General features: G+C 53.3%; 1 protein-coding gene across 4 annotated transcripts; it reads left to right on the top strand.

Annotated features, from left to right (window-relative positions):
- The first annotated feature begins 1,348 nt into the window (after window positions 1–1,348).
- Window positions 1,349–20,173, top strand: DRC4 (dynein regulatory complex subunit 4). 4 transcript variants are annotated; one of them, XM_045772734.1, is made up of 11 exons: window positions 1,349–1,432; window positions 3,313–3,399; window positions 6,835–7,032; window positions 8,602–8,808; window positions 10,509–10,563; window positions 11,180–11,385; window positions 11,894–12,061; window positions 13,057–13,143; window positions 15,617–15,826; window positions 18,318–18,383; window positions 19,920–20,173. In XM_045772734.1, exons 1-11 carry the CDS (start codon window positions 1,430–1,432, stop codon window positions 20,067–20,069), a joined length of 1,437 nt encoding a protein of 478 aa, XP_045628690.1. In that variant the 5' UTR covers window positions 1,349–1,429; the 3' UTR covers window positions 20,070–20,173. The 4 variants fall into 4 exon arrangements, with proteins under 4 accessions (XP_045628690.1, XP_045628691.1, XP_087726466.1 ...); XM_045772735.2 differs by having other exon boundaries at window positions 1,366–1,458; XM_087870340.1 differs by lacking the exons at window positions 1,349–1,432; window positions 3,313–3,399; window positions 6,835–7,032 and adding an exon at window positions 9,788–9,977 and having other exon boundaries at window positions 8,679–8,808.
- Window positions 20,174–20,333: the final 160 nt, after the last annotated feature.

Genomic DNA, 20,333 nt, shown 5'->3' with positions numbered 1-20,333 from the left:
TGTTACCCAGCTGCACTGTCTTGCCTGCCGAATCTCCTCTGGGAGGCACTGGCATTGCAGGAGGAGGCCCCTTCAGGCCAGTGGCATCTGGCACAGAGGCACAGGCTCTTGGCTGCCCAGGCACAGCGACATGACCCCACCTCACAGAGGCCTCAGGGCCAGCTCTAAGTAAATCATGGCTCTGTGCAGCTCCACTCCAAGAGCAGCCAGGGCTTGGACGGGCAACCAGAAGCCCCTTAGGGTCATCACTGTGGCTCTCAGATCCCTTCCTCTGTGGGTGTGTGGGGCCTAAGCAAGCCCAGCTAATGAGGCATCTTCGTCCTTGGGCAGGATTGGCAGATCCAAGCTCACCCAAGCCCTTCTTCAGTGCTCACACACTGTCCTCAGTGCAACTCTCCAGGGGGAGAAGATTCTGGAATCTTCTCCATCCCCAAACAGATGGGAAAACACGACCTGCTGCAAAATCACTCGCTAACGTAGAGGGTGTAGAAAAAAAAGAGGACAAATGGTGTGTAAAGACGGGCACTCTCAGTTTTCTGGGTGACATGGAGTGATGCATGTAGGTAATAGGGTGAAATTCACTTTCGAAATCATATAACGACTAGCAGTTTTCAGAGCAAGAGGTTAGGAAAGGAACCTCAAAACTCTCCTTTTTCTGCAGTGCCTGTCTGGAAACTTCTGGCAGAGGGTTCCAGTTTGTCCTCAACGTCCTCATCCATGAGGACAGGGGGCCACAGAGGAGGCTTCCTCAGGCAGAGCAGTTTAGTTTTGAGAAGGAGACACTTGCGGATTTCAAAACTTCAGAGCTAGCTGGAAAATGTTTTTCTTTCCTATTTTTGTTTTGTTCTGATGATGTGCAGAAACCCAGCTATCTTCCATCCTCACCGCGACAGCCGGTGGGAGAACTCTTCAAAGGTGGGCAGGGTGGGGTGTGGCCCATGGGCATCGTCTCAGCCCAAATTTGAATCTAATTTGGATAACGTCCGGGAGCCTTGGGGGCTGACCCTTCTTTCCTCTCGGTCTCCGTCCTTCACTGAAGGCATCTTCATCCAGCACGGGCTGCTGTAGGCGCTGTAGGTAAGAAGTGGAGGAAGCAGTTCCTCCCCCCTTCATGCAGCTTAAGCTCTAGTCGGGGAGACACGCAAAATCCCGCAACGAAATGCGTTTAGGAATTTCGGGGAGATGAAGCGCGTAGTTGATTCCGGGCTGCCGGAAAGATCTACCCGGCTGTGAAACCTTGGGTTCCGCCGGGTGCGTGTTGCTAGGGACTCGCCTCCGCTGTTGCTAGGGGCTGTAGCGGCCGGCCGAGTCTCGCGAGGATCCTCGAGACTTCGCGCGGGACCGCCCATCGGTTGCCGGGAGACGGCGCAGCTTCCGCCCGGCGGGAGCAGTCTGCTGCAGGCCGCGGCGGGTCTCGATCACCGGAGCCATGGTGAGGAGGCGCGAGGACCTTACTGGGTACCGTGCGGGGGCCTGGGGCTCCGTGGTTAACCGGCCCGGCGCGCAGAGGGACGGCTGGACGGGGAGGCCTGGGTCCCCGGGACCTGTGCACGCTGAGACTCCAGAATGGGGAGGCCCGGAGCTCTGGGTTCCTGGAATTGAGGCCTTGGCGTTCTCGTGGGGAGAGCACTGGGTGCTATGGATCCCGCAGCCCGGATCCCGCACGCACTTGGAGCTGAGAGATCCGGGCTCTCCAGGATCTGGTGCTCACAGGGGTGCTCATAGGCGCCCCCTCCCCCCAGTATCCAGGGGTCTGGTGTGCACGCTGTCCAGAAGACAGAACCTGGGTCGGAAGGATTTCCAATCTGGAAGGAAGTCTCAGTCCTCCAGATCCTTGGGACCTAGGGTTAGGGGCTGGGGCACACAGGGTCCCCTGGAGCACAGTCGGGTTCACGGAATACCCTGGGACTTCCAGGCTCTGGAATGAAGAGCCTGGGGCATACCAGAGTGGCTAGAGGTCCGTCTACATCGAGGGGTCGTGGACAGAGCCTCAGGGTCCAGGAGCTGCCATTTCCTTGGAGAGCCTTGGAGGAGTCAGGGCTGTAATGAGAAGAGCCCGGTGGGAGCTCTCTGCCTCACCAGTTCTTCCTCCCTGTCTGTCTCACTATCAGGGCCCTCAGCTGCCCCACCACTCATGATACAGGAGTTTTCAGGAGCTCATTTTCCAGGCAGATGCAGCAGGAGGGGTATCAGCTGGTGGGGAGGATGCCTCTCCAGGAGCTATGCTAAGCCCCTGCACTAGGCTGTGAGTTGCCAAGTAGTTATGAATCTGTGGGACCGTCTCATGGTGTGGACTTCTTGGAGTAGAGGGATTAGAATGAGGGCAGTACGTTAGGAGTGAAGATCTCAGTGCATGGGTCTTTAAAAATCAACTGGAAAAAGCCACCAAAATACTTAGGTTTATCACTAACTTGTTGGAATATGGGTGATTTTCCTATTTTTTTTTTTTTTTGCTTATGTTTTCTAAGATATCCATGTAAAAATATTTTTGTAATCATAGAAAAGTTACAGACATGTAGGCATACATATACACACATAGAAACAGTAATAGAGACATTTAGATGCATACACAGAAACGTTACAGAAACATGCAGATGCACGTACACACAAAAGCATGGGTCACAGAGTTGGGAGAAGGGAAAGCAGAAGGTAGGGATTTGGAAATTCAGTACGTGCTTGAGTGGCCCTTGGGAAGTGAGTGGGGGTGGGGGGTTCTTGGTGGTAAACCATTTACAGAGCACCCGTGGTGAGCGGCGTCTGCTTCAGCTCTTGACCAGGGTTCTTGGAAGGACTTTTATGTTTGGAAGAAAGGAAGCCTCATGTTACCACCTGTGATCATTGCTGTAGGACCATTTCTCCTTACACATACCCAGCAGTTTCTTGCAGGTTTCTCTATGGTGGTTACCAAGCATTATTGCTAACACAGTCACATTTGACAGTGTGCTATTGGGGTTCTTCCTGGCCAAGTAAATATTACATTCATTTGCACCCGGATAGTTCTGACCCCTGTGCCAGGAGGTCTCTGGCACATACCAAGGAGTGGATTTGGAATGAGTTCCCCCTCCCTTCCTTTTTGAGGGAGAAAATATTCTCTTCTGAAGAGGAAGATTTGTTCTTGCTTTTCCTTGTGGAAAAGTGAGGGTACAGTGATGTACTCCAGGTGGGGCATGAGATAGTGAGCAATAGGAGAGAGGAAGCAGAAAAGGTCCTTCCGTCCCAGTGTACCCTGAGGGTTAATTAGAGCCAGCCAGAAAGTGATGCCTTTAGACAGAGCCTTCCTTCCTTACCCAGTCATCTCTTCTTTAATCAAAGGCGCCCAAGAAGAAAGGGAAGAAAGGGAAAATGAAAGGTACCCCGATTGTTGACGGGCTTGCTCCGGAGGACATGAGCAAGGAGCAGGTGAGCAAGGCCTTGGCCTAGTCCTGCGTCGGGATGGGACTGGTGGGTGTTGTTCCAAGTGGTCTCTGGCTATTTGCCTTTATGAACCTCGTTCAGATCGCCGCCTGCTGCCTCCTCGTCCATCTCCCCTCAGTCTGCTCCCGCACTTCTGTCCAAACCAGGATATGCCTTCTTCCATTTCCATAATTCTCATCAGCTCTAAAGCTATCAAGTGCAGTGCATATTTAAAAGAAAAAAACAATATAGCTACATTGAAGAAATTTTTTTATAGAGTGGTAGGAATTTGGAATGAAATGATTTTCTGACATAAAAACTATTTTTAATTTTCTCTTTTTTAGAAGATTTTATCTATTTATTTGACAGAGAGAGAGCACAAGAAGGGGGAACAGCCGAGGGAGAGGGAGAAGCGGGCTCCCCGCTGAACAGAGAGTCTGACGTGGGGCTTAATCCCAGGACCTTGAGATCATGACCTGAGCTGAAGGCAGATGCTTCACCGACTGAGCCCCCCAGGCACCCTGAGTTGCTTTATTTTACATGCAGAGAAACCATAGGCAGTTGAAGATGATGATGGTTCAGGTTCGTGTTGGAGAGATCACTGGCGCTGCCGTGTGGGGTTGGATTGCACATCCCATTGCCCCAACACTTGAGCTGTTTCTTGTCTCTGTGGGTACAGAATTGTGACACAGCAGTGATTGGTCAGCACGTGTGGGACTGACACCTCAGAAGTATCCGGGTGCAGGCAGGGGTGAGGGACTGGGGACTGTAGTCCGTTTTTTGGATGGTTACCCTGTGGGCATTGCATTCCAGGGCAGTATGTTTTCTGATTTTTAAGGAAAAGCTGGAAATCTGTATATTTATAAGAAACCTAAGTATTGAGTGAAATCTGACACCATGAGCCAGTCAAAGTAGGTAGGAGCCTGGATGCTCAAATTCTTTTTTTTAATTTAAATTTCACTTATTAGCGTACAGTACAGTATTGGTTTCAGGAGTAGAATTCAGTGATTCATCACTTACATCCAACATCCTGTGCTCATCCTGATAGGTGCCCTCCTTAATGCCCACCCCCCTCAAGCTCCCCTCCATCATCCCTCAGTTCTCCACTGTTAAGAGCCTGTTATGGTTGGGGCACCTGGGTGGCTCAGTCGGTGAAGCGTCTGCCATCAGCTCAGGTCATGATCCCGGGGTCCTGGGATCAAGCCCCACATTGGGCTCCCTGCTCAGTGGGGAGTCTGCTTCTCCCTCTCCCTCTGCCCTTCCCTGCTGCTCATGCTGTCTCCCTCTCTCAAATAAATAAAATCTTAAAAAACGAAGAAGAGTCTCTTATGGTTTATTTCCCTCTCTCCCTTCCCCCCGCACCCCACTTCCCATATGTTCATCTGTTTTCTTTCTTAAATTTCACATGTGAGTGAAATCACATGGTATTTATCTTTCTCTGACTTAATTTCACTGAGCATAATACCCTCTAGCTCCATCCATGTTGTTGCAAATGGCAAGATTTCGTTCTTTTTGATGGTTGAGTAATATTCCATTGTATGTATATACACCACATCTTCTTTATCCATGCATCAGTTGATGGATATCTGGGCTCTTTCCATAGTTGGCTATTGTGGACGTTGGTGCTATTAACACTGGGGTGCACGCACCCCTTCGAATCTGTATTTTTTTACCCTTCGGGTAAATAACTAGCAGTGCAATTGCTGGTCATAGGGTAGCTCTGTTGTTAACTTTTTTTTTTTTTTTAAAGATTTTATTTATTTATTTGACAGAGATAGAGACAGCCAGCGAGAGAGGGAACACAAGCAGGGGGAGTGGGAGAGGAAGAAGCAGGCTCCTAGCAGAGGAGCCTGACGTGGGGCTCGATCCCATAACGCCGGGATCACGCCCTGAGCCGAAGGCAGACGCTTAACCGCTGTGCCACCCAGGCGCCCCTGTTGTTAACTTTTTGAGGAACCTCCACACTGTTTTCCAGAGTGGCTGCACCAGCTTGCATTCCCACCAACACCTGTTATTTCTTGTGTTGTTAATTTTAGCCATTCTGACTGGTGTAAGGTGGTATCATTGTGGTTTTGATTTGTATTTCCCTGACGGCAAGTGACATGGAGCATTTTCTCATGTCTGTCAGCCATCTGGGTGTCGTCTTTGGAAGAGTGTCTATTCATGTCTTCTGCCCATTTCTTAACTGGATTATTTGGTTTTTTGGGTGTCGAGTTTGATAAGCTCTTTATAGATTTTGGATACTAACGCTTTATCCGATACATTGTTTGGAAATATCTTCTCCCAATCTGTAGGTTGCCTTTTAGTTTTGTTGACCGTTTCCTTTGCTGTGCAGAAGCTTTTTATCTGATGAAGTCCCAACAGTTGATTTTCGCTTCTGTTTCCCTTGCCTCTGGCGACATAGATGACCAATTCTTGATGGAAATGAAATTCACAAGGAAGCCAGGAGGCTGCCCCACTTTTCTTTTAAATTTAACCTATATGCAGTTAGCTTTGGACCAAACCTTTTTGACCGTTAGCTGGTCTTCTGGGTTTGTATATATTTTTGCTTAACATCTATCTTTAAAGGGGAGTGTTTTTAAATTTAGCATTATTTTGTGAATATGTGTATACGGTGCTACACCATTTTCATATCTATGTGTCTTTGGGTCTTATAATCTTCCAGTAGATTTACTCTAATTTCTCAATCATTTCCCTATTTAAAATCATCTTAGATTACTTCCTTAAAAGGAATTTTTAAAAAAAGATTTTATTTATTCGTTTGAAAGAGACAGTGACAGAGAGCAGGAGTGGGGAGGGAAAAGCAGGCTTCATACTGAGCAGGGAGCCTGACACGGGGCTTGATCCCAGGACTCTGGGATCATGACCTGAGCTGAAGTCAGATGTTTAACCAACTGAGCCACCCAGGCGCCACCTTAAAAAATTTTTTAAAAAGATTTATTTCTTTATTTCTTTATTTGAGAGTGAAAGAACATGTGCGTGAGCTGGGGGATGGGCAGAGGGAGAGAGTCTTGACTCCCTGCTGAGTGTGGAGCCTGGCAGTGGCTTGATCCCACCACCGCATGAGATCACTACCTGAGCCCAAACCAAGATTTGGACTCTCAGGCCACCCAGGTTCCCCTTCCTTTTAAAATCTCTTGATGTTGTAATAATGGTGTGGCTAATATCTTTGAGCAGAAAGCTCTTGTGTTCTTTTGAGAAATTTCTTTACTCTGAATTCCCAGGAATGGAATAAAGGATATAATCATTTTATGCTTATTAGCCAGATTCAAGATATTTCTGCTGTTTTCTGAATGTGTCCTGTCCTTAGAACCTTTCTGGCATCATCCTTTAATTTCTTACTTTTAGCTCTTCGTTGTTTTTAGGTGAGAGTAGCCCTCTTTTCTTCTTTGCGTTAGGTGGGCCCCTGCTGGGACCTCATGGCTTTGTCCTGCTTGGCAGGTGGAAGAGCATGTCAGCCGCATCCGTGAGGAGCTGGACCGGGAACGCGAGGAACGTAACTACTTCCAGCTGGAGCGGGACAAGATCCACACCTTCTGGGAGATCACGCGGAGGCAGCTGGAGGAGAAGAAGGCTGAGCTGCGGAACAAAGACCGGGAGATGGAGGAGGCTGAGGAGAGGCACCAGGTTGAGATCAAGGTAAGCGGGGCTGACCTGCCTATCCCTGTTGTACTTACCACATGGAACAGAGGAGCCGGACAAGGGACTGGGCATTTTCTCTCCTTCCTCTGGGTGTTGCAGCCCTTTGCATCCTTTGCAGCAGAAAACAAAGGTATTTTTTTATAGAAGGGTATGCATGCAGGGGAGCACGCATGTGCAAGTGTGTGTGTGTGTGTGTGTGTGTGTGAGAGAGTGTGCAGGGGAGGCTGCATGTGCAGGTGTAAGTGTGAGTGTGCAGGTGAGCACGCATGTGCAGGGGTGTGTGTGTGTGAGTGTGTAGGCGAGCACGCATGTGCAGGGGTGTGTGTGAGTGCAGGTGAGCATGCATGTGCAGGGGTGTGTTTGTGCAGGGGAGCACATGTGTGCAGGTGTGAGTGTGCCGGGGAGCAGGCGTGTGCAGCTGTGAGTGTGCAGGGGAGCACTGTGTGCAGGTGTGAGTGTGCCGGCGAGCAGGTGTGTGCAGATGTGAGTGTGCCGGGGAGCAGGCATGTGCAGGTGTGAGTGTGCAGGGGAGCAGGTGTGTGCAGCTGTGAGTGTGCAGGGGAGCACTGTGTGCAGGTGTGAGTGTGCCGGGGAGCAGGCGTGTGCAGCTGTGAGTGTGCCAGGGAGCAGGCGTGTGCAGGTGTGAGTGTGCCGGGGAGCAGGTGTGTGCAGCTGTGAGTGTGCAGGGGAGCACTGTGTGCAGGTGTGAGTGTGCCGGGGAGCAGGCGTGTGCAGATGTGAGTGTGCAGGGGAGCAGGCGTGTGCAGCTGTGAGTGTGCAGCAGAGCAGGTGTGTGCAGCTGTGTGCCAGGGAGCAGACATGTGCAGGTGTGAGTGTGCAGGGGAGCAGGTGTGAGTGTGCTGGGGAGCAGACGTGTGCAGGTGTGAGTGTGCAGGGGAGCAGGCGTGTGCAGCTGTGAGTGTGCAGGGGAGCAAGTGTGTGCAGGTGTGAGTGTGCCGTGGATCAGGCATGTGGTGTGAGTGTGCAGGGGAGCAGGCGTGTGCAGGTGTGAGTGTGCCGGGGAGCAGGCATGTACAGCTGTGAATGTGCAGGGGAGCAGGCGTGTGCAGCTGTGAGTGTGCCGGGGAGCAGGCGTGTGCAGGTGTTAGTGCCGGGGAGCAGGCGTGTGCAGGTGTGAATGTGCCGGGGAGCAGGCATGTGCAGCTGTGAGTGTGCTGGGGAGCAGACCAGTGCAGGTGTAAGTGTGCAGGGGAGCTGGTGTGTGCAGCTGTGAGTGTGCTGGGGAGCAGATGTGTGCAGGTGTGAGTGTGCAGGGGAGCAGGCATCTGCAGGTGTGAGTGTGCAGGGGAGCAGGCGTGTGCAGCTGTGAGTGTGCAGGGGAGCAGGTGTTTGCAGCTGTGAGTGTGCTGGGGAGCAGGCATGTACAGCTGTGAGTGTGCAGGGGAGCAGGCATGTGCAGGTGTGAGTGTGCAGGGGAGCAGGTGTGTGCAGCTGTGAGTGTGCTGGGGAGCCGGTGTGTGCAGGTGTGAGTGTGCTGGGGAGCAGGCATTTGCAGGTTGTGTGTGAGAGTGTGCCGGGAGCAGGCGGTGGTCCCACTGCCCACAGGTCTACAAGCAGAAGGTGAAACACCTGCTGTATGAGCATCAGAACAACCTGACCGAGTTGAAGGCCGAGGGCACTGTGGTCATGAAGCTGGCGCAGAAGGAGCATCGCACTCAGGAGGGTGCACTGCGCAAGGATATGCGGGCACTGAAGGTGGAACTCAAGGAGCAGGAGTTGGCCAACGAGGTGGTGGTGAAGAACCTACGGCTGGTAGGTGGGAGGGTCACTGGTGCCTGACTGGCTGCTGGGGACCGTGAACTCCTGATTATTTAACAGAACTGGGAATTCATATTTTTGTTAGAAGTTCCCTGCATTTTGGCAATTAATTGAAACATTTAAAAAAAATTGCAAGCAGCCAGACAAATCCCACTTGGGAGCCACGTACAGAATTGTATCTTAGACTTGAGCAACAAACTGACTTCCCAGGAGGAAGATCCAGCTCAGGGTCTGTCTCCACGTGCTGCTGACAGCTGACACCTGGCTGCTTTCCCGGGAGTGTGTCAGGGGCATTTAGAAATACACACAACCATTGAAGTGTCCAGCGTGCTAGCCCCTGGGTGGCCACGGCAGTTTCTCATGCAAGCTGGGCTCATGAGCACCTGGCTGACTTTTCGTTCCTTTCTGGGGGAGGCTGGGGGGGGGGTTCCAGGTGGAGGTTGAAATTCATTTGCTGAGCGTCCGTAAGGTGCCAGGCCCTATTCTGATCTCTGGGGACATACGGGGAACAGGACTGATGGAATGACTGCCCGCGTGTATTTGATGGTCCAGGAAGGAGATGAAACATAAGAGAGTGTTGAATACATCTAGCCTATCCACAGGCATGAGTGCTGTGGGAAGGGCAAAGCAGGGAAGAGGCTGCTAGCGATCGAGGTGGGACTTGCATTTTTCCACAAGGAGTTCTGGGAATGCCTCATTGAGAAGGTGACATTTGGGCAAAGGCTGGAAGGAGGGGCTGCTGAGCCAGGCTTGGGGAGACCAGGTCTAAAGAAGGGAGAGGGGATGGGCCAGTGTGAAGGCGCACAGGAGCAAGGGGCAAGGAGGCAGGGGTATCGGTCAGAGCTTGTTGGCATCAAAAGCCACAGTTAGGAGTGGGCCTTTGACCTGGGCTGAGTGGGGGAAGCTTTGGAGGATTTGGGCAGAGGAAGGATGTGTCCAACTTTGGTTTCCTAAGGCTCCTTCCTGGCTGCAGGTTGAGAAGACTTTATCGACACATTTGCTTCATGTTTGGAGGCAAGCCAGCATCCAGTGAATCTGGAGAAAACTCAGTAACGGTGCAGGCTTTGCAGCGAAGCCGGAGGCTGAAGTCTTGGTCCACAAGAATTGTCTGGTCTTTGCTGACGGAAGTACAGCCTGGGCTGGTTTCCAGTGAACTTAGTGATGTGAGGCTGTTTGCTCACCTGATGCCTGGATTTGGAACCGTTGCATGATCAGTTTCCATTTGTGCAAAAATACTACTCTAAAAAATAATCTCAATTTTTTTTCCAAATCTTTATATATAACTGTCAGAATAATTTTTAATACTGCTCTAAGCCACAGCTGAAGCAGGTTAGCAGGCATCTGGAGAGATCCTGCAACTCCGTGTAGACATGGCCAGTGTCTCCAGCCTATGGGCAGATTGAGCCAAGGGCCAAGCATTGGTTGGTGTTTGGGACATCTGTTTACTTTCTGTCGAGCTCGGAAGTGACTTTAGCTGAGGGAATTGACTTATGAAACATGGAAGTTACCAAAACCACGTTATTCTGAGCATGGTGCATGAGCTTGGACACGAGGGGACCCCAGCACCCACCAGAAACAGCACAGGGTTTACTGAGCTGGATTTTTCGTATGACCGAGGAGCCAGGCCAGCCCCAGGGAGAGGCTTTTTCTGTGTGTCTGACACCTAGTGACGGCCGGCTTCTCTGTCTTTGCAGAAGCACACTGAGGAGATCACCAGGATGCGGAATGACTTTGAGAGGCAAGTGCGAGGTCAGTGTCTCACGCGCACACTGTGCAAGATGGTGCCAGAGCCCCTCCCGTCGGAAGGTCATTTATCTTCGGGGCTTGTTAACCCAGGGCAGAGAAACCAAGTTAAAGTGGCCCAGCCATGCAAAGAGAAGATGTGATAGTTTCCAAGGCTGATGGATGGCTCAGGATACCAGAACAGCTTGTCTCCATGCAAGCTGGGCAGGCTGTGATCACCACCTCCGTCCACACTCCTGGCACAAAGCAGCAGTTCAGAGCACATGGCAGTTACTCAGTCCCGTGGGCAGTACTCTTAGAATAGTCTTTTCCATGGCTCCTGGCCTGAGGGGGCTCCCGTTTGAGAAGCCTGTCTGGTTTACCAATGAAGCTGTATCATCTGGCTGGCTGACCACACCACCAGCAGGTGACGCTCAGTTTTGGGTACCCTGATCTGGGATTGATTAGCCATGCCTGCTACAGGCAGAGGAAGGCCAGCTGTGGTCTGTGTGCTGAATGTGTCGGCTGTGAGCTTGTCTGCATAGCCTTCGTCCTGGTGGGGGTTCTTGGGCCGTGTCTGTAGGTTCCATCTCTTCTTGTAGCCACTGGGCCCCCTGTTCCTCTGTGTGCGCCTGCCTTTCAGAAATTGAGGCCAAGTATGATAAAAAGATGCAGATGCTTAGGGACGAGCTTGAGCTGCGGAGGAAGACCGAGATCCATGAGGTGGAGGAGAGGAAGAACGGCCAGATCAACATGCTGATGCAGCGCCACGAAGAGGCCTTCACAGACATCAAGAACTACTACAACGACATCACCCTCAACAACCTGGCCCTCATCAACTCCCTCAAGGTGCCGCTCCATGGCCGGTGGGACCGGGGTCCAGACGCTCGCCCCCAGCCCCAGCGGGCCCCACCCCCTGACTTAGACAGACTTCATCGGTAACGTAGCCTCCCCACGCTTACCGCTGGAGACGGTCCAGAGCACATAGTGCAGAGGGACTCAGGAAGCGAGAGGCACTGGCCCTGCGGAAGCTCGTGCAGAGCTGCGGTGGGAGCCGCACGGCCGCACGTGTGGTGGCGTCATCGTGCAGGGGCTGGCAGCGACAGTCCCCGCCGTGGGGAGCGCCCCTGGGGTCCTGAGCAAAGTGTGATCTCAGTTGGTGTGGAGGCGGCATTCCTAGAAAATTCTGAATAAATTCAGATAGTGCAGAATTCCTCTGTGTGGCTACGTTAAACGGGTCTGGGACTTCAGGACTGTCCTTTGTGGGCAGGAGGGCTCGCGGCCCTCACGCCTGAAGACCGCAGCTCCCTCAGCTGTGCCTGCTGAACCCCTTGCACACCTGTCCTGGTGCCAACAGGAGCAGATGGAGGACATGCGCAGGAAGGAGGACCACCTGGAGAAGGAGATGATGGAGGTGTCCGTGCAGAACAAGCGCCTGGCAGACCCGCTTCAGAAGGCTCGGGACGACATGAGCGAGATGCAGAGGAAGGTCGGCAACTATGAGAGGGACAAGCAGGTCTTGCTGGTGAGTTTGCTCCTCAGTCCCCCTCCCACGTACTTTCTCCTGGGCTCCGCCAGCAGCATGTCTCCTGAGACCTGGAGCAGGCTTTGGCCTCTTGGGCAGGAATGGGACACCGAATCTCTCCTTTCTTTGACTGGTGTCCTCCGTGGGTGGGATGTAAGTTGGTGCATGTTCCGGGAGACATTCCCCCAGCCTGCCGTTGTTGGGGCTCAGCTGCTTGTGCCTTTGAGCCAGCTCCTCCTCCCTCCCTCCCTCCCTCCATTCCTCCCTCCCTTCCTCCCTCCCTCCCTCCAATCCTTCCTTCCTTCCTTTCTTCCTCCCTCCCTCCCTCCCTCCATTCCTTCCTTCCTTTCTTCCTCTCTCCCTCCCTCCATTCCTTCCTCCTTCCCTCCATTCCTTCCTTCCTTTCTTCCTCCCTCCCTCCCTCCCTCCATTCCTTCCTTCCTTTCTTCCTCCCTCCCTCTATTCCTTCCTCCCTCCCTCCATTCCTTCCTCCCTCCCTCCATTCCTTTCTTCCTTCCTCCCTCCCTCCATTCCTTCCTTCCTTTCTTCCTCCCTCCCTCCATTCCTTCCTCCCTCCCTCCATTCCTTCCTCCCTCCCTCCATTCCTTTCTTCCTTCCTCCCTCCCTCCATTCCTTCCTTCCTTTCTTCCTCCCTCCATCCATTCCTTCCTCCCTCCCTCCATTCTTTCCCTCCATTCCTTTCTTTCTTCCTCCCTCCCTCCCTCCCTCCCTTCCTCCCTCTCTCCCTCCCTTCCTCCCTCCCTCCATTCCTTCCTTCCTTTCTCCCTCCCTCCCTCCCTCCCTCCTTTCCTTCCTTCTTTAGCAATCTACACCCAGTGTGGGGCTTGAACTCATGACCCTGACATCAAGAGTCACCCGGTGCCCCTGAGCCAGCTCTTTCTGAGGATTATTTTTGGGCTTGCCACCCCCTAGGAGCCTGTTATGTGGATGCCTGACCGTGCATACTTGTCTCCTGCCCCTCGTTTTGTCTGCAGTGCACAAAAGCACGTTTGAAGGTCACCGAGAAGGAGCTGAAGGGCCTGCGGTGGGAGCACGAGGTGCTCGAGCAGCGCTTCCTCAAGGTGAGCAGATGACAAGCCGGTCCTGCCGAGAGCAGGGAGGGACTCTTTTTATTACCCTGGCTCTGGGACTGGTTCCAGGGGGTCTCTGTGCTGTGGCTGGAGCCCTGTTGCCCACTCCTCATTCTACAAGGCTTGATGAGGTGAGGAGGGAGAAAGCTGTGGCACATTCTGTGAAAGTCCCAGGGTCTCATGGAGAGCAGGTGCCCTGGTGGGAGACAATCATTCCCAGGTGTCTTTCCCACAGGTTCACCTGTGAGACACATGAAGGGCTCCTGGCCCCGTGCGTCTGGGGTCTTTTTCATCCGTATACGTGTCTCTCAGTCCTGAAGTGTTAGGCGTGCCTTGTAAAGAAGTCATGAGTCCTGTCTGTACGTGAACGCCACGGGCCCTCCTGCCCAGCGCCGATCCTCGCCGCTGGTGGCAGCTCCTTGAGCTTCTTGCAGACTTCTTCCTGCGTCTCCCTTTGTGGCCGTGGCTTCACGCCTCCAAACCAGTGCACCTGTCCAATCTGCACTTGGCTCTGAGCCTGAAGGTTCCATTGTTTATGCAGCCAGTGCCTTGGACAGATCTCTCTGCCTCCGTCCTTTGCTGTTGCCGACAGGCAGCCACAGTCATCCTGTTATCCTTCCTTCCTTCCTTCCTTCCTTCCTTCCTTCCTTCCTTCCTTCCTTTCTTTTCTTTTCTTTCTTTTCTTTCTTTCTTTCTTTCTTTCTTTCTTTCTTTCTTTCTTTCTTTCTTTCTTTCTTTCTTTCTTTCTTTCTCTTTTTTCCTTCCTTCCTTTTTTCTTTTCTTTTCTTTTCTTTTCTTTTCTTTTCTTTTCTTTTCTTTTCTTTTCTTTTCTTTTCTTTTCTTTTCTTTTCTTTTCAAGATTTTATTTATTCGACAGGATAGAGACAGCCAGCGAGAGAGGGAACACAAGCAGGGGGAGTGGGAGAGGAAGAAGCAGGCTCATAGCGGAAAAGCCTGATGTGGGGCTCGATCCCGTAACGCCGGGATCACGCCCTGAGCCGAAGGCAGACGCTTAACCGCTGTGCCACCCAGGCGCCCCCCTTTCTTTCTTTCTTTTTTCTTTTTTTCTTTCTTTTTCTTTCTTTCTTTCTTTCTTTCTTTCTTTCTTTCTTTCTTTCTTTCTTTCTTTCTTTCCTTCCTTCCTTCCTTCCTTCCTTCCTTCCTTCTTTCTTTCCTTCTTTCTTTTTCTTTCTTTTTTCTTTCTTTCTTTCTTTCTTTCTTTCTTTCTTTCTTTCTTTCTTTCCTTCTTTCTTTCCTTCTTTCTTTCTTTCTTTCTTTCTTTCTTTCTTTCTTTCTTTCTTTCTTTCCTTCCTTCCTTCCTTCCTTCCTTCCTTCTTTCTTTTCTTTCTTTCCTTCTTTCTTTCTTTTTCTTTCTTTCTTTCTTTCCTTCCTTCTTTCTTTCTTTCTTTCTTTCTTTCCTTCTTTCTTTTTCTTTCTTTCTTTTTTTCTTTTTTCTTTCTTTCTTTCCTTCTTTCTTTCTTTCCTTCTTTCTTTCTTTCCTTCTTTCCTTCCTTCCTTCCTTCTTTCTTTTCTTTCTTTCCTTCCTTCCTTCCTTCCTTCCTTCCTTCTTTTCTTTCTTCCTTCCTTCCTTCCTTCCTTCCTTCCTTCCTTCCTTCCTTCCTTCCTTTCCTTTCCTTTCCTTTCCTTTCCTTTCCTTTCCTTTCCTCTTTAAGAGTTTATTTATTTGAGAGAGAGAACAGGAGCAGGGGGCAGGCAGAGGGAGAAGCAGACTGCCCACTGAGCAAGGAGCCCGACGTGGGACTCGATCTCATGACCCCAGGATCCTGACCTGACCCGAAGGCAGATGCTGAGCCCACTGAGCCACCCACGTGCCCCAAGGAATGTTGACTTTTTATACTTCCACAAAGTCTTGCTTTTTTACGGTGCACAGTGAAAAGTCAAAGGGTTGGAAGGTGAAAAACGACACCTTTATTTATCGACAGGCAGTTGGCTCCCGAGCTGCTCTCTGGATCTGCTGTTTGTGGGTCACGTTGACCTGTGGGTACTGGGATCTGGGGCTGGCAGATGGACTGGATCCCCCCGGAGCCCCCCTCCCCTAAAGAGTGCTCGCTGGAGTTTGATGCCTTTGATCTCACATCGGGGTTGATCAGGGACGTGTCTTTCCTGAGCCTACTGCCCAAACCCAGGGCCCCAAGCCCTGTGCGGGGCCCTCCAGCTCCAACCAGGGTCGCCTGTTGCTTCCTGAAACAGCGTAGCGGAGCATTTCCTCCTCCTTCCACAGTGTGGACGGCTGCACACCTTATAATTCCATCACAGAGAGTGGGTGTGCAGGCAGTGTAGACAGCACACAGACCCACCCACCCGGGGGTGGGCACCGGTGACGGGTTCACTCTGCAGAAGTGGTATGTTCTGGTCCAGGGACAGAGGTGGGAGGCGGCTTCTTCCCGGCCAGATGCCCCCAGGCCAGGCGGCCCCTGCCTCCCTCACGGCCTGTCCCTTGCAGGTGCAGCAGGAGCGGGACGAGCTGTACAGGAAGTTCACCGCGGCCATCCTGGAGGTGCAGCAGAAGGTGGGTTTGAAGAACCTGGTTCTGGAGCGGAAGCTGCAGGCACTGAGCGCTGCTGTGGAGAAGAAGGAGGTGCAGTTCAATGAAGTGCTGGCGGCCTCCAGCCTGGACCCTGCGGCGCTGACCCTTGTGTCCCGCAGATTGGAGGTGGGTCCCGGGTGGGCTCCTGGGGAGGTGCTGGGCTGCAGCCTCCCGTTCTTGTCCCCCAGCAGGTGTCTGGGGCTCGGGTTGGGGTCACTCGTTTGATGTGTGTGTGTCCAGCCTCCGTCACTCCAGTGGGGACCTTCCGTTAACGTTGGGGAGGGACCGTCATGGGTTTCCTGTGGCCGGAGCACAGATGGGGCTTGCAGACGTCTGCTCGCAGGCTCCCCAGGCTCTCTGTTCCTTTGTGCTTCCCCAGCCCCCCCTTCACTTCTTGGCACCCTGAGCCCACTGCCCATCCAGTTCTCAAGATGGGTTTAGCTTAGCCTGTCAGGCCCCTGGTCTCTCAAGCTGCTCTTAAAACTTGGGGCCTGCGTACCTCAGGCATGTGGTGACAAACCTAGAGACAGGCCTGGGGGACAGCTGAGCCCATGAGCTCTTAGCCAAGACCACTGCCACGGTCTGCCCGGGATGAGAAGATGTCCTACTCGATGTAGGCCTTGGGCAGTTAGAACGGGGACATACAGGGCTGTGTGGCGGGTGCTGGGGCAGGCTTCCCAGGGGGAGTTAGCGTCTGAGCAAAGGCTAGAGCATTTGTCTAGTCATGAGTTCACGGTTTTTTGTGGTGGTCCTCTCTGCGGGGGCTGTCTTGGGCATGGGGGGGAGCACTAAATAAGACAGATGAGGCCTTGGCGCCCACGGACAGGAATCAGGACAGCAATCTCCAGACAAAAGCCTGACAGCACCTGGCAGGTCATCTCCTGCCCGGACCCGGGCCTTGTGTCTGTCCTTGGGCCTCGTTAGGACGTGTCACAGAAAGAACGGGCGATGGCGGTCAAGGGGTCTTTGTTGCTGCTGGGAAGTGTGATTGTGCTGGGATCCTGGCCACCTGGGTTACCTGCAGCCATCAGTCCCAAGGCAGCCCCAGGTGCAGTGCCCTTGGGGGTCTGCACATCTCCAGAGAGAGGCCCAGGGAGGGGCGGCCAGCTTGTCCCAGAGACAGATCCTTCCAGACTGGAGGGTGTCTGTCTCTGCTCTTCCTTCAGGGAGAAACATATCTTCTGAGTCAGGGGCTTAAGGAGGCTTCACTGTGCAGGTGTGTTTTATCCTGAGAAATGCACAGACAGCATTTTAAGGTGGTTTGTCAACATGCGTTTCAGCTGAACATAACCCCATCTGCTCACATGGCTCCCAGGCCTAGAGGATTAAACTCTGGGTCACCTAATCTTTTCTTAAAGCCCTTCTGGGGCGCCTGGGTGGCTCAGTTGGTTATGCGTCTTTCTGACTTTTGGTTTCGGCTCAGGTCCCGATCTCATGGGTCGTGAGATCGAGCCCCGCATCGGGCTCCATGCGCAGCGTGGAGTCTGCTTGACATTCTGTCTCTCCCTCACCCTCGGCCCCTTCCCCGCTCTTATGCACATGTTCTCTCTCTCTCAAATAAATAAATCTTAAAAAAAAAAACAAAACAACCCAAAACCCTGTGGGCTGGCCTGCTGCCCGCCTGGCCTTGACCTGAGGCTTGCAGCTCCCACCTGGTGCTGTTGTGTACATGTGGGCCCCTCACTGCTTGAGGGAATGCAAGGCTGAGGGGAGGAGGGCAGAGCTGGCTGGATGGAAGTGGTTCTGGAGCATGTTGGGTGTGCCCGAGTTTGAGGCTGGTGAGGACCCATGGAAGGTTCTGGGTGGGGTGTACTGGATCAGCCAGAGGCCCCCTGGGAAGGCAGGTGGTGAGTGGGCACCGATGTGGGATGAAGGACTTGTCGCTGATGGAGGAAGGCTGAGGAGTCCAAGGAGACATGGTGCCCATTTCCAGCTGAGACCAGGTGTTGCTCCCGGGCAGCACCGAGTCCTGGCTCTGTGGGTGGCAGGGCCTGAGGGGCCTGAGTCACCCGGGACAGGTTCTCGGGGCCTGGGGTGGGTGCAGCCCCACAGGAGGGGCCTCATCTGGGCCGGCAGCACCGTGGACCTGGGTCTGGGGGCCCATCTCTGTCCTTGCCCCTCTTGGAAATAGGAGAGCTTTCCTGCCTCTGCTGTTGGAAAGGGTGGCTGGTCTTGGAGCTGGGTGAGGCTAAGTTGCCGCAGTCATGATGAGGGGATAAAATCAGTCCCATCCACAGTGGTCACCACAGCTGTGTCCATGGCTAGGGCCTTTCCTGGTCCATTCCCTGGCTTGCCTGGAGGAACCCTCCCAGGAGGCAGGTGGGGGCTCAAGGGCCCTTCCCTGTACCATGGTTGGCCTGGCTTCTCTAACCTCTTGTCCTCACTTCCCACCATCTAGACAGTTTCCTTACAGAGAGGCTAATCCTATTTCCCCTTTCTTCTTTGAAGACCTGTCTGTGCTGGCTGGCTGCTCCCTGTGTGGACGTCCACGCTATTGGAGCCCGGCTGCCATTCCCTGGATGTCTGAGGTCTCCTGCTGGAGCTCCCAGACCCACACCAACCTGTCTGCCTCCGCCCAAAGACAGACTCAAACTCACGTCCACCTTTCTCTCCTTAGGATGTTCTAGAATCGAAGAACAACACTATCAAGGACTTGCAGTATGAGCTGGCCCGGGTCTGCAAGGTACCAGGAGCCCCCCTGCCCCTCTCGCAGGGTCCCACCCCATCTAAACCTTGGAGGCTGGCTGTGCCTTCTCAGGTCACTGTGCGTGGGGTCTGGGCCACATCCCCACAACTCTGGCCACTGTCCTGGTGTCCCTTACGGGGTGTGCCCAGTGGATTTATGGTAAATGAGGGGTTTGTCAGCCAGCAGACTCTGTCGCTGTCTCCCATCCGACCCTTGCTTTCAGTGACCTGGCCTCTGGGGCGACCAGATGGGCTTCCTCTGCTTCCTCCATGCAGGGGACAGTTAGGAGCCTAACCTTTTCTTGCTCCTTTGTAAGTCTGATGAAAGCCGCACACCCTGTCCACACCAGAACCACACATCAACATGGAAGCCTCCTACAGTTGGGGAAGGGCAGTGAGTTCCTCGAGTCCGCTGACGTCTGCCCTGTGAACCCAGGAGGCCTGGGCCCTCTCCCCAGCCATCCCGCCTCCGTGGCTGAGCCCACAGCTTTGGGCTTTGCCTGTGGGAAATGCAGACGTGGTGCTGCCCACGGACACATTTACCTTAAGCAGCCACCCCACAGGTGTGGTTCAGAGAAGCCGTAAATATGCTTCCCGGTTCTGTGCGCTCTGGGTCGTGGCACCCCAGGAGGGAGGCAGTGCCTGTCATTGGCACTGGGCTCCATGGTGACCAGATCTCGCCGGGCCTCTCCTCGGCCCTGCCCCTCTGGACCCTTCCCCTAGACGCTGCAGCATCACTTGATATTTACACGCACAAAATGAGGGCCATTTACTGTGAGCGGTTCTGGGGGAGTGTCCGTCACCCGCACCTGATTGTCAGGAGGTCCGTCCCCCAGGGAAGGGTGAGAGCCAGGGCCAGCCCCCACGTTCTCTCTGGAGCTTGGCCGTAGTTCACCCCTGAAATCTCAGCTCCAAGCTCCAGCACCCTTTTTTTGAGGATGGTGAGGATAATGAGCCCTTTTGAGCTTTAGATCTGAGTCAGGCCAGGCTCCAAGCATTTCACATGCATCAGCTCTTCAAACCCTTACAACCGTCCGATGCAATTCACCCTTTAAAAAATAGCCATTTTCCAGAGTGGGAAACAGGAGCCTTGCCTCCCGTTGGCCCCACCAGCACCGTTGCCCAGACCTTAGCCTTCTTGGGATGGGGGGCAGGAGGTAGCATCAGACAAAGCAGGGAGGCTCAGTAGGGCTGAGCTTCCACATACACGTGGAAGGTCATGTCCTTGAAGTCAAGGGTGACCAGTTTGAATGAGAAATGCCTGACAAGGTACCACAGTTCTGCTGAGTCTGTATCTTTTGCCTCAGTTTCCCCATCTTTGAAATAGGAACAACGGCAGCATCTCCCGTTGTGAATTACTTGAGTTCATGTGCATAAAAGTGCGTATGACCAGGTGTGGCATACCGTGAGCTGGTAAAGGTTAGCTTTATGGTTTTCCACTGCCACCCTCCCCCGTCCTCCAGAGCTGAGGGGGCCTGGGCTAGAGTCAGCCTCCGTGTTGGCCCCCTCCCCTGACGCTGCTCTGACCCTGCAGGCCCACAACGACCTGCTGCGCACCTATGAGGCGAAGCTCCTGGCCTTTGGGATCCCTCTGGACAACGTAGGCTTCAAGCCTCTGGAGACGGCCGTGATTGGGCAGACGCTGGGCCAGGGCCCCGCGGGACTTGTGGGCACCCCAACGTAGTGCTCGCCCGGGACTGCTCCCTGGATGACCTTCCCTTTTACCAAGGACAGGAGCTGTTTGTTGTTTAGACTTGTATCATCTGCAAATGAAGGTTTTCTACATTTGCTGTGTGTCCTCTTGCCTTGCTGTGTGAAGGAGTGGCACCTCCCGGGCCCACGGTGCCCTGACCACTTCCTTCCCTGCTGCCCGTCCAGTCTGTGCATACCCCCGCCCTCCTTCCCACCTCGGGGCCAGGGCAGTACCAGCTGAGCCCAGGGACTGCAG

Source organism: Ursus americanus, chromosome 21 (genome assembly GCF_024610735.1).
Source record: "Ursus americanus isolate L20-20 chromosome 21, mUrsAme1.1.p, whole genome shotgun sequence".
Taxonomy (NCBI): domain Eukaryota; kingdom Metazoa; phylum Chordata; class Mammalia; order Carnivora; family Ursidae; genus Ursus; species Ursus americanus.
The sequence above is the reverse complement of the archived record's forward strand: the minus strand, read 5'-3'. Positions and strand labels throughout refer to the sequence as shown.